The following is a 13,854-nucleotide window of genomic DNA, read 5'->3' as shown; positions in this document are numbered from 1 at the left end:
CCACCAATTCAACACCAGTGTAAAATAACTGGTGTGTCCTCTATGTACACCGGTCAACACCACAGTTTTTTGCTGTGTATAAAGGATCAGTATGAACGGTATTTTTTTATGGTTTCCAGTACATTTTTACTGGTTAACTTGACGAATAAAAATCAACTTGAAACCACTTCCATCAAATCTATACGAGTTCAAGCAAATTATGTACCAGTTAAATTATTTTCCATCAAACTGGTGTCTGCTGGACCAGTTTGGTCAGTATTTTTCATTGTATTGGTTTCCAATATATTTTACCGGGACAGTTGATATCCCCAGAGAAGTCAACTGGTCTAATTTCAGTTTTTGTTTGAAATAAACTCTGGTCATGACTGGTAATTTTGATGCTGCTGATCACGTGATTTAGGTCTACCTCATTGCATATTTACATTTTTAAACAAAAAAAAACAAAATCAAGAATAAAATATCCATGTTATGACACTCGACATGCTCAATGTAAAAAAAAATACATAAATCTGTGAACTAATTCACAATGAAAATGTGTAATATTGCAATACATATTTCAAATAAAAGCAGAAAGATTATTTACCTTATCTTTGCCACAACATTTCACCGATCATGATATGAAAGTAATGTGTATGATAAATTGATACAGAGCACCAATCAGACCAGTAAGAAATACCAGAAGCACCAGTAAGACCAATTGAGTTTGATTCCAGTTTACAAACATCAGTGAGATCACTGAGACAAGTATCAAACTCCATTAATCAAGACCAGTTTAAATTCCAGTTAAAAATTATCTGGAGACCAGTAATAAAAGACCAGTTTAATGGGCTATAGATATAATTTTAACTGGAACAGTTTACCAGTAAACTAATGTTCTTATTTTCAGAGTATACCATTGAAAATCTACTGGTCAAACAGGTCCAGTTGAACTGGTTCTTCCTTCTCGGGCTCGGATGTCATTTTTCTTTCTTTCTCTCTCCCTTCCCTCTCCCTCCATTTCTGTCTGCCTTTCTCTCTGTGTCTTTTTCACTTTCTATCTACTTTGTCAAGCCTTGTTTTCTTTTTATTTATATCATGCCATGTTCTGGATTAATTTTGTTTCGTGTTGTGATGACTTATTTCTCATCTATCTTGGCTCACTTTGTCTTCGGTGATGCGTTTGTAAGAAGTTCTGCGATTTAACCGATATATATTTCATACCGTAAACGTAAAACGTGATAAGATTGCTGTCTGTGGGGACAGTGAGGGCTTGTGTGCGGGTTTTTTTTTTAATAATAATGCCTACACTGTAAAATAAATTATCTGAGTTTGTAGTTAACATTAAAAGTATAAGTAGATTTTATTATTTTTAATTATTTCTTTTGTATTTTAATACGCATTTTTTATTTACTTGATTTGATTTGGTTCAATATACATTTATGAAAATTCACGTATTGCTAGCTTGATTCGATTATGTAAATCAAACTCCAATTTGGCAAAAATATTATTACATATACAATCATGTTGAATGTACTTATATTTTTCAATTAACGCCTTATTCACATAATACCTGAATATTCCTTAAGAGCAAAAAATGTTATAATTTATAAATAACTGTCATATCTATTTGTGTTTGAAACTGTTTTGGATTAGGGTGTGCAAAGTATTTGATTCTTTTGCTGAATGAAAAAGGAGCAACATTAATAGTCATTCATCAGAAAATTTAAATTCCTTTTTAGGTTTTGGGAAATGTTAATAACTGTTTTATTTTTTTAGGAAGAACCGGTCGCGCATGAATAAAATATCAATGTTTTCTTTTACAGTTTAGTGGTCTTTCAACTTGACTATTTAACTAACAGTTGGGTTTTTTTGCGAATTAAATGAACACTAAAAACACTGTGTTTAAAGCAATTAATAATATAAATTTTGAAAAGGCTCTTAATTGAGATTGGTATCGGTTTTTTGTTTTAATCTTAACAATACCTGATCGGATGATGTACTAAATCAGGTTGTAAGGTGTTATATCTAGAATTCTGTATCAATTGTTATTCAGTCAAGGGAATCTAAATAAGCAGCTCAACCATCCCCAAAATTTCCATTTTAATTTCATTATGGTATTTTGCCTTGCTTCGTAAGTTTATTGTTGAAAAAAAAATGAAACAAAGTTCGAACAAAGTATATCCTTAATCAATCAATAAATTGCATTTTGGGAGATACACGCAAGTTTATAGAATAACGGTGATTTTATAAAAAGAACATAACTTTCCTTTCCAGTGCTGCACATATCATAATAAGACTCAAAAGCAGAGGGCATTTGGGATTTTTCAGACGTTCTTCTTTCTATATTTTCGCTTCCTGTATTAAGTTAGAAATACATTATTTCATCTAGGATAAGACCAATTACTTTTTTTTCAGATAAACCACTTCAAGGGTGCCGACATCTAAATGATTTTCAGATACTGTTGTACATTTGCTAAATGACTACATGTAATTAATAATGATAATAATAGCTGGATTTATAAAGCGCTTTTTACCTGAGGATTAAAAGCGCTGCTATTATTACCCCGGCTTTAGCTCGAGCCACCACCTTCGGCGCTCAGTGCATGCAAGAAATTACTCCTACCCATTCACCTCACCTGGGTCGAGTGCAGCACAGTGTGGATAAATTTCTTGCTGAAGGAAGACACGCCATGGCTGGGATTCGAACCCACGACCCCCTGTTTCAAAGTCAGAACCACAAGACCACGACACACCCATTAATGCTCTTGATGTGCAAAAGTGGACTATTGCACCCCGCCGTAGGCCACTGCGGGATCTATGCAGTAGGGGATGGGTGAAGCCCCCCTCTCCATACCAAAATGGCAAAATATCGACCTTCTTCTTAAATGGAAAACCACTATAATTTTTTGGTCGTTTATGATGGAAAGAAAGACATCATTTAAAATCGAAATAAAACATTTATTTTGGGTGAGATGCTGACCTTACTTTTGGGGTGATACCCCCCCCCCCCCTCTTTTTTTTACTTGTCAGATTTTCCAGCCCCTCGTCCCCCATACCTTTGGGGAGAGAGATTGTTGGCTCTTAATTGCTGGCTCGTGAACATGATACTACACACCTGTGTAACATTATGACAGAAAATTGACAAAGTTGAACGTTAGAACGGTCAAAACACTTACCTCTTGAAAATGCACATACTAACAGAAATGTGCTGAAATAGTTTAACCAAGATGCTGCGCTTATTTCTGCCATTCCAAATTCTATATTTTGATGAAATTAACTAACGTATTAATCAATCAATAAACGTAAGTATATCCCTGTTCCATAAAATGTGTGTTGAGAATCTGTTTGAGTTAAATGACATGTAGTATCGGATATGATTTGTGCACACAAGATCATTATTCGTTATGTACTGATCGAAGGTCAAAGGCAACGTGGGATTTCCCGCTCTTCTTCATCGTGAAGCACATATCACAATAGCGAGGCCGGGAATTTACGGGATTAACCCATCCATTCGTTTTGCCTTACTTTGTAATTTTGATGTTGAAAAGTTGAACAAAATAAATCTTGTATTCAGTCAATCAATAAATGTCGATCACACAATTTAGAATACCTGTAACTTTGTAAATGAAGCGAACATTTTTTCCCTTCCATGCTTATACATGTTATACGTCATCAATGTTGCAAGAGGATTTCCCATGTGATGTTTTTCTTTCTAAGCTTTCACTTCATCTTACAAAAAAGGAATATGTATGTATATATATATATATATATATATATATATATATATATATATATTATATATATATATATATATATATATATATATTTTCGGTCTAGGCTCCATGCACAAAAAAGGAACCTAACGTTATTTTTTTATATTTTTTTGTTATTGCTACATGTATTTTTTTTTCAATATAAGGGTGCTGAGCTATGAATTATTTAGAGACATTGTTGTTGAATTTTCCACAGATATAGACAATTGTACTGCCGTAAACCGCCGTACATATGCCAATGCGGGATCTATTCATTAGGGGTTTGCGCCCCCCCCCCCCCCCCTTCCAATAAAAATATACAAAATGTCGACCCTTCTTACTTGAAAACCTTTCTAGGGGCGGTTTAGGAATTTATTGAGGAAAATATTGACACATCCAGCATTTTTTTTTTGACGATGGCCAACGATTTGTGTCAAAGTAACACCACCCCCCCCCCCCCCCCCTCCCCCCACCAATCTAAGGACCCATGCATGGGCTTAGGATTGTTATTCGCTTTAAGTATTGTATAATACGAAAGTAGGAATAAATGCATACGTCGATTTGATACATAGCTCATCCGATAACCAAATCATCATGGAGCTAAAAATATTTGAAAAATGTTGAAATAATTGGATTACAAACCTATATGTAATATAGTACGATAGCGCACTTGATCAACCATGCTACCAATAAATTGTCAGTCAGATATTACTTACCTCTTGAAAGTGCACATACTAACAGTAGTGTGCTCAAAAAGTTAAACCAATTCGATGCTTTTCTTATTTCTGCCATTTCAAACTTCAGATCCCGATGAAATTGACTGTCTCATCAACATGTCAGAAAATTCCCTATTCCAGTAATGTAAGAAGATGAGATCGAGTCAAATGAAATGTATGCGCGATCATTATCCGTTGTTTACTAAGCGAAAGTCGAATGCAAGCCAATGTGGGATTTCCAACTCATCATATGAAGCAAATGACACAATAGCGAGGGGAACCTACGATAGAATGATATGGTACTGTAAAAAGCCCCCCCCCACACACACACACACATACACACACACAACCTCCCTCGTCCACACGCCCACACACACACATACGTCCGCACGCCCACCATACTCACTCACTCACACTCGCAACCTTCGATGTGCTCATGAACGCACACACACCACCCCCCTCTCTCTCTAATCATGCTAATATATATATTGTGAAACCCAAGAAGTCGTGAAATATATTTATCCCACAATGAAATTTTAAATTTATTACCATAGTTTTAATTCAGTCTGAATATTTGAATATACTCTCACTTTATATCCCATTTATTCGAAGCATTACTTTTGGATAAATCAACTTTCTTTGCGGTTGCAGAGTTTTGTTATCAGTCATTCAATTGTGGCAGTGATTTCCGGTACGAGAAAAAATGTCCTTGACATGCCACATGTTAATGAAATTTATCTGATAATAATACACGTATATCTAATCATGTTACCATGATGTCCATCATTTATTTACATATATTATAAATTGTGTAATGCGTAATTTCTTATGTATATGGGTAAATATACATTGTATATTTGGTAAATACGTACTTTTATATAACTCTGTGGTATGAGTATACATTCAAACATGTGTGTATTGCCGGACTGCATTCACACTATATGACAGATGCATGAATCAACCAGAATATCCACTCTACACCATAAAGTTGGTCATTAAGCTACATCAAGCAGGAAACTGTACCATCGATTTCATTTAGTTTCAATGCTTATATCCTTATAACTAAGATTAATGGGGAATGGGGTAAGACTAGGTTAAGGACACCCCCCCCCCAAAAAAAAAAAGAGAGAGAGATAGATAGAGAATTAAGTATATTGATAACTATGGTACAGCAAAATAATGATGAATACTAAGAAAGATACGGACCATTTACTGTAATGTATGTCTTGATATTATACAGCGCGTCCCAGAAAAAACGAAACCGAGATTTAGCGATCATTTATCATTACTTAATCATACATAAAATAGAAAAATGACCTACCAATTTAAAGCTTAGAATCTCTTCTTTGATCTGATATTACTTAGATTATTTTTCATTCACGCATGAGTGAGCAAATACAATTTGAAGAAAGGATATCAAAAACTCATCTTTCGGGGGTATCTGGGTTTCAAAAAGAAAACCACATTTTTGAAATGTCTCGGCTTCGTTTATTCTGGGACGTACTGTATAATTACCAGGGAGCCGAGCTGCCAGTCGAGGAATAACTTCTTTAGATACACACTGGTGCACACACCTACACACACCCTTACACACGCACACATTGATACACACTGCTACATCATGCCGGAAAGAACGATTTCATAGTTTTGATGCTTGTAACCTTATAACTAATATCAATGGGGAATGGGGTCAGGCTAGGTCAAGGAGCCCCCCACCAAAAAAAAAAATTATAAATAAATGAATAAATAAAAGGGGAAGAGAGAGAGAATTAAGTAAGTTGATACATAAAGAAAAATAATATTATAACAATAATGATAATGATAATAATAATAGAAATGATGATTTAAAAAAATATATGGTCCATTTACTCTATATAGCACAGTTACTATCATAATTTACTACCATGGATGTAGCCGAGCTACCAACTCGGCGCTAAAGCAATTCGAGGAATAGATACACACTGGTAATGATGGTTGCCGAATGTCTTTATTGTCACAAAACACAAAACATACTTTTAAACTTCAACTGTTCAATACACTCGGAAACATAATTGAATAATATTATATTATTATTGTTCAAGTATTTACATTCACGATGCATTATTTAGACATATAGATATACACAGTATAGTATATATTCTTTGGTAAAATATTACAATTAAATAGGGCATTATTAAATACATTCATATAAGCATGTTGTACAACTCATTAATTCGACAGTTTGCGAGCGTTATGATACACGGTATACAATTCACTTTCACTGGTGATCATGTAACACATCACCCAACTAATAAGCTATTTTAAGGCGCTGACACACCTTGGCGTTTTAGACAGCGTATGCCCGACGTACGAGGAATTTGGCGAATACGCTGGCGTACGTCGAATACGTTACGGGTAAGTTTTGCATACGTTAAGAGTACGCTAAAACACGCTGGTATACGTCGTCATACGGCGAGGTCGTCGAAAATTTTTGTGCAAGCACAAAATTTTTCGACGTATGCCAGCGTACGGCTCATACGTCCCGCATACGCGGGCCATAAGTTGTAGGCAAGTTACGCGATCGTTGATACACGTTGACACACGTTACTCGTAAGTTACTCATAAGTCGATGTACGTCGAGATAATGTCCAGCGTACCCTTAAACTTACTTCTAAACTATGAGTAACGTGCTTTGAACGTATGTGTAACTTTACTCCAACGTATATTGACGTATGAAGACGTGCTCCGGACGACCACAAAACTTACTGAACGTGTTTATAACTTACAGCTACCGTATAATGGCGTATTGACAACGTTTATAGGAATTGGTATATAAAGGTGGGGTTCACAGAAGTTTTATTTGGCATGGCGGTGGTGTTGATAGGTGATGTATCGTGCGGTTATGATTTGAATAGTCGAGCGGCAGCCTTATTGTAGGCTACGACACGTGTTCGTCAGCGATACGCTGCCGCGCGCTATGCTATGCGTAAGTTAGTCTATCGTGGGGCATAAGTTGTGTACGCCAGCAATACGCTAAGCATTCGTTGGAATACGTTACTTCTAAGTTAACGAAGCGTTCGATATAAGTTACTAATACGTTATGTATACGTCCAACTCGTTATGAATACGCTAAGTATACGCCCAGAGTTGAAAAAAAATCAAAGTTCAGCGTATGCCGACGTTTTAGAGAAATGTTGATACGTCGGGCATACGCTGTCTAAAACGCCAAGGTGTGACAGCGCCTTTGACAAACACCTCTGACGACATTTTAATGAAGGCTTAACGGGCAGATTTACCCTGGTGATAAGCTTAATGTAATGTAGAAAAAAGTGATATTGGTGAAGTTTGAACAAATAAATACATAAGAATTGTAGAGGTACGACGTTTTACTTCGTGACGTCCTATGCCAGCAGTTCGGTTCCCTAAAGTCATATGAACTAAAACATCAATTTACATGTATATTATACCTATTTTTGTTAATATTTCAATTTTGTATCGTGATTTGAAATATTTATCTCATTGCACCGTGTATGATCAATAATGCATCTGATGCTAGAGTAAATCCATTTTAGGGTAAGACATTTTATAATTGCATTTTGTGGTATGTGTAGGCCTATCACATGACATGTAAAGGAGCTGCTTATATGTGACGTCACAAAACTGAAACTTTCAATATTCCCATCTCGGTTATGCTTTCAGGGATATGCACAAGCAGCACCATCCTACTCCTAGCTAGTACGTTTCCTTTGTTTTCCTCCTTTTAACAAAATCAACTAAACGCTAGCGTCAACTTCCCCTTTAAACATCTCCAAGTGGAAAAAAAATGTGATTTCTTGTTAATCCTAAGACAGTGAATGAAAATTTTATTTTGAATCTATCAAAATAGTTTTAAAATTCATGAATTAATTCTATGATGGAAAATTTATGCATGTAGTGTTTAATTCTTGATGAAGTGAATTGTCTTTTAAAAGACATCACAGAAAATAACAGACAGTATTAAGCTTAATGATTGCATAAGATCGTTCTTTGACATTTGTAATTACAAAATGTCATGCGTCCAGTTTCAATCTGTGATTAATTTGATTTTACTCTATTTATTTATATCTGTTTGTATTCCGGGGTTAATAATCACTTCAGTTATGAATAAAGTTACCATATGCGATTCCTTTTTTATAATATTGCTGCAGGAATTCTTTCGTCTGTGCAAAATGAGTACAACAATAACATCGCCGTCTTTCACCTATTTCCAACTTGAACCAGGAGGACAATACAAAGCCAACAAATAAGTTAAGTATTAAAAACCAAAAAATCTTGGAGAAGTACCTCGCTGCCCTCGGAGATTTGCACTTCACTCACACTTCAAGACACACTTATAAAATAAAGGTCCATCCGATCATCATGACAGCAGAAAGTATGTAAACACTGATTTATTTATTCATGTGTGAATGAAAATCAAAACACAGAGACAGAGATGATTATATTCACATGTTTTCAAGTAATCTTTAAGTGTTATGCGTGGATCAATGTTTGTTGACTGAACGCGTTTAACGAGTCAACATGTTTATTAGTTCTCTTTACAGGGTGTGCGTATAGTGATGTCAATTAGAACATGAAAGTTCTAGTAACTCGCATACGAATAATTTGACAGTTCATGGCAACTCGATGTCTTTCGCCGAGGGGGTTTCAGGTTTCCACCCATTACATCACTGGTGGCATACACATACACTCCTATATCATCATCCACTACCATGCTGGGAACGAGGTAACCACTTTTGTCCACCTGATCCTCTTGCCATGATCTTGCGGACATCATTTTCTTGCTTCCTACCAGAACTTCTGTTGGTGGATAGTGTGCTCTGGGGTGTCTTGAATTTTTGGCACGGAGAACGATTTGGCTGTCATCATCAACGCCTTGCGCCCCGTCAGGTAATAGATAGTCACCGTCATCCGATATACAAATGGGAAGTTTCACCCCGAGCGAGTCCGTGGATTGACTTTCTTTTATGTTGGAACGGGTCTTTCCTTGCGCAGGATGGTTGACCCGTGGAACGAGAGCCGGGGATTTTCTTACTTGAATATCCGGACCACTTGCTCCTTTTTCTGCAGGGCTGGGATGCTTGGGTCTCTTCGTGATGTTACGGCTCATAATGTTTTTCATTGACACATACACGGGCATTTTCCGATTTTCGTTATTGTTGGCTCCTTCTTTGGGAGTCACAGCTTCGTTATTACGCTTTCTCGTCTTGCAAATGAAAATGAGAAAGCATACAGCAATAACAAACAAAACTGATACCGAAACAATCAAAGGTAAGACTATAGTCATACCAAATGTTTCATCAAAAATATTGGTAGATCTTTTGTGAGAATAGTCAGATAATTGAGACATGATTGTTAACAGTGCTTCCGAAATCAAGATGCTCTCAGTTTGGTCCTCGCTTATCAGTTGACAGCTGACAATCAGGGGTTCGTCTGTAAGTATCTGAATGTCTTTTATCATCAACATGCTTGCTTTGTTGGACTGCGTTACCTCCATGTTACTGATTAGGTCTCCTGGATCATACAATCTTGAAGACACGTTCCAATGAAACGTTCCGTTGGGTGCTTCCGAACTTGAGATGCAGACAAACATGGCATCCATTCCCTGCTGGATAACACTGTACAATGGATCAATCCGGACACCTTGGCGACGAACTTGAGCCAATAACCCCGATCGTTCATTTTGCATATAAGAGCAGGTCTCTTCAAAAGGGCTCTCGCCTATCATCCCTTTCAAGGCACATGTGAAGTTAAAGCATTCTTCGATATTGTTAAGCATCACCCTTGCCGTCACTATCTCACCAACAAAGTACTTGCTCAGGAGTTCCTTGCCATTGCAGAACAACATTGGCCGGGCGTCAGGATGATCTTGAGCAGACCAGCTACACCTAACCTCCATCTCCTCTTCGTTTACATTAATCAGATTCATCATCGGCGGAATATAAGTCGCAGAACATTGTAAAGAATGTGAAGGATTCGGTATTTTGGATGGGTCAAAGACTGAGGTATCAAGTGAACTCGGAAAATCATTTCCAGGAATGACGATCACCTCTCCTGCCCATAGTACTAGCTTGTCCAAACCTATAGAGCTGTAACACATGTAAATACCGCTCACGTCCTCACTCGCCATATACACATCAAGGTAATAGATGCGATTCAAACTATCAACCGTATCAACGCTTATTCCAAAGTTATCCCAATCGGTTCCATAGTCGAAGAGTATATCATTTTTGCTAATGAAACGGCGATATCGTACGGATAACCAGTAAACGTCATCGTTGTTGGCGGTTCCTGCTTGGCATTCCAAAGTCGCACTTTCGCCAGCATTAACGGTAACTTGTTGAAATTCTACATCACCGATGTCCAGAGAAAGTGAATTTATGCTGTAACAGCTTCCCAAAAGAAACAAAACACCTGTGAAAACCGAAGTTGCTTTCATCATGTCGATTAAAAGTGGGATTTGTTTAAAACTAAACTCTTAACAAACTGACTGACAGCTATGTAGAGAAGATTATAAGGAGAGGAATATTAAGTAGGTCTCATTGATCCAACTACGTGTCCGTCTCCATGTGATGACCGTGACGACAATGATTATTTTTCAGTGTTATTTGAAACAAAGATAATATATACAGCAGTCATTTCCTCTTTGACTGGACGCTTTTCATGATTAAAGTTAATGATCGAACAGAGATTAGAACTCACTACAATGGAAATGATCAGACGATAGGATATTCGATTTGCGGATATTACACAACTTTTATATCCTGATGAAAAATAAACTGAGTAAGAAGAGGTCACCACGCTTGCCTTCTACCACCGAATGATGTAGATAATTGTAGTTTCATTTACCACAGATGGTCAGGTATAATATTGTACTTCTGCATTCAATGATCAATTACGTCATGGTGGAAAAAGAGGGTGCCATACAATTGAGATGAATGCTCACTCTCCAAGGCTTTGCCATAATGGACCGGCAAAAAATAAAATAAAACTTCACAAAGACCATAAAGGCACCTTCAAGATATTGGATTGTTTCATTACCCATCATCGAGTATGTTAAAAAACCAGTACACATTAGGTTATGGAAGTAATAATAATAAAATTCAATAAAGATAATTGTGATGAAAACAAATATCGGTATTAATTCCCATATTCATTTGAAAATAGATACAGATATAGATAAATGACTAAATAATTGACGAAGTGGTAAATCTGAGGAGTTTCGAAAACCTGTGCCACCGACAAAAAATAACTATGGGTCCCGCTATATTCTCTCTAAGTGTTGTATTGATTAAAGGGGATGTTGCTTTTTTATTAGATGAAGATTAGGCCCCCGAATCTCCCCCCCCCCCCGGTGTTAAAAATCATTCACGTTTGAACACCTATTGTATACACTGAAATGTTCTTGATTTTGGCAAATTAATTTCAAATGTTTTGCTTGAAGCCGTTGCATTTAGATTTTATCCCTACAGGGAGGCCTGGAATAGACTGGAATTGCGATTTCTGTATTCATATCAATGTTCGGAACATTCATTCTTTATATCGAATTTCATTACAATGTATTTGAAATCAGATTGCAATAGGTCGTTGTAATGTGCACCGGGCTTTATTCTAAAACTCCAATTTGACGAAAAAGTGAAGCGATTGTATATATTTCTTAGTTATGTGAAAAGAGGTATTCGAAGAGCTTGAATCAAAAAGAGTGTCATTTAGAGGAAACGCGATTTGCCACTGTGTACAAATATGGGTTGATTGATGAATTGATGGGTAGGACAAAGACTACGAGCCAGGCATAGATATCAGGAGTCACAACAACCACATTGGCCTGGACTAGGATTCCAATGACAATGATTGGCATCCAACAGCACAGATCAGTTCCAACAATGAGGAACATCTTGCTGGCCATCTTCACCTGATCTAGGGACTTTGACTTCCGGCCAGCACTTCTTCCAGCGAAGTACACCTTGATGAAAACTGCTATGTAGCACAAGCAGATCACCACAAAGCTGAGCAGATTAACACCGAGGAAGAGGGCAATCGCATACTGCCAAGTGGGAATCGATGTCCCAGAAATAATGGCGAATTCGGTAAAGCCGTAAATCGACTTGGTGTAAGTATCTACTGCGGCATACAGATCAATCTGCTTGCGGATGAGGGGAAGACCAACGCAAACGTCACTGAGACTGTATGCGTCGGTGTTCAAAAAGCCAAACGCGACTGAAATGCTACTGACCACAAGAGCCAGTGCCCAGGTGAAGCCAGAGAAAACACGAGCAGAGACAACCCCCAGTCGCTTTTGACTGAAGGGAAATACAATGCAGATGAACCGATCAACTGATATGAGAGTGATAAGAAACACGGATGCCTCACTGCTTAAGACGGAGATGAATCCTGCAATTTGACAGGTATTGCTCTTTCGCCATTCCTCGGATCTACCCTCCCAGAAGTAGGAATCCCCTATGTAAATATCCATTACAGCTAAGATGATCATATAGACACCCATCAGAAAATCGGACACAGCTAGGTTGGTAATCAGTGTTGACTGAACAGAAGATATAGTGGTTTCGTGCTTGGTTCGCAACCTCATGATAATGACAAACGCGTTGCCAACCAAAGCGCTGAGACCGAGTATCCAGATAAACACCTTGATGGTTGTGTTTTGAAGAAATGTCTTGCGGCAGGTAAAGAGTGGATGTGGTGGTTCTCTATTTACACATTCTGCACCAACCGGACGTATACAGCACAGTCTTGGGTCGTACACATGTCTGTATGAAAAAAAATACAGTTGTATTGATCTTTCGTAACAATTGCATTATGTCAATACGCATTTGAGACACAACTCAGGCACTAACTACAAAAACTAAAATAACAATTGCGATGGAAGAAATTTCCAAATCCAAACATTCAAACTAATTCGTCTAATATTCGAAAAATGACAACAGGAATCGAATTTATTAGACAAAAACTAAAGACAAGGAGTAAAAAAAATAATCGTGATTAACCAAGAGTAAATACGTATCACACAGGTAATACTTACAAAACCTGTAAATTCACAAGACCTTCGAAAAGCTCGGGATAGAGAAGCATTGGTTTTGAGGATCTGGCCATTATACGCCTTTAAAGATAATGATAATAATAACAATGAAAATAAAAATGTTATAGAGACTACCCGTCTGAATAACAAAATCTAGATGTCATCCATTGGAGGATATGAGGCAAAACCAATGTCAAAGGAATATTTTGCATTTTATTTCATTCTGATTTTATTCAAATTCTTGAGTGGAATAATAATACTGCTGTCATTGGCGATTCTGCAAGAAGAGAATGCTTTTTTCAATTCCAGAGAGACTTATTATCTTGACTTTCAAGATTTATTTATTTTACAGAAAGTT

The 13,854-nt window shown here is 37.0% G+C and overlaps 3 protein-coding genes across 4 annotated transcripts in view; all 3 read right to left on the bottom strand.

Moving 5' to 3' along the window:
• LOC121431815 overlaps positions 1–4,687 on the bottom strand; it is a 32,859-nt gene extending 28,172 nt beyond the window's left edge. The window contains exon 1 of the mRNA XM_041629563.1: positions 4,448–4,687. Within this exon, the coding sequence (XP_041485497.1) occupies positions 4,448–4,523 (76 nt within the window). The 5' untranslated portion in view covers positions 4,524–4,687. The remainder of the gene's footprint in view (positions 1–4,447) is intronic.
• A 1,629-nt stretch (positions 4,688–6,316) lies between these two features.
• LOC121422171 lies at positions 6,317–11,541 on the bottom strand. Of its 2 annotated transcripts, none has more exons than XM_041617064.1 (2): positions 7,680–11,541; positions 6,317–6,764 (listed from the first exon to the last, which is right to left on the bottom strand). In XM_041617064.1, the coding sequence occupies exon 1, from the start codon at positions 10,902–10,904 to the stop codon at positions 9,045–9,047; it is 1,860 nt and encodes a 619-aa protein (XP_041472998.1). In that variant the 5' UTR covers positions 10,905–11,541; the 3' UTR covers positions 6,317–6,764; positions 7,680–9,044. The 2 variants fall into 2 exon arrangements, with proteins under 2 accessions (XP_041472998.1, XP_041473004.1); XM_041617070.1 differs by having other exon boundaries at positions 8,797–11,541.
• Positions 11,542–11,852: 311 nt separating this feature from the next.
• Positions 11,853–13,570, bottom strand: LOC121431812 (G-protein coupled receptor GRL101-like). Its single transcript, XM_041629549.1, has 2 exons — positions 13,500–13,570; positions 11,853–13,227 (listed from the first exon to the last, which is right to left on the bottom strand). Exons 1-2 carry the CDS (start codon positions 13,568–13,570, stop codon positions 12,168–12,170), a joined length of 1,131 nt encoding a protein of 376 aa, XP_041485483.1. The 3' UTR covers positions 11,853–12,167.
• Between the last annotated feature and the right edge of the window lie 284 nt (positions 13,571–13,854).

This window comes from Lytechinus variegatus, chromosome 1, assembly GCF_018143015.1.
Source record: "Lytechinus variegatus isolate NC3 chromosome 1, Lvar_3.0, whole genome shotgun sequence".
Classification (NCBI taxonomy): domain Eukaryota; kingdom Metazoa; phylum Echinodermata; class Echinoidea; order Temnopleuroida; family Toxopneustidae; genus Lytechinus; species Lytechinus variegatus.
This window is presented reverse-complemented; position numbering and strand designations above follow the sequence as displayed.

Coding starts and splice junctions, on each gene's coding strand:
- LOC121422171 (XM_041617064.1), bottom strand. CDS start 10,904: ATGATGAAAGCAACTTCGGTTTTCACAGGTGTTTTGTTTCTTTTGGGA.
- LOC121431812 (XM_041629549.1), bottom strand. CDS start 13,570: ATGGCCAGATCCTCAAAACCAATGCTTCTCTATCCCGAGCTTTTCGAA. Junction 13,228..13,499: donor CTTGTGAATTTACAGGTTTT/GTAAGTATTACC, acceptor TTTTTCATACAG/ACATGTGTACGACCCAAGAC.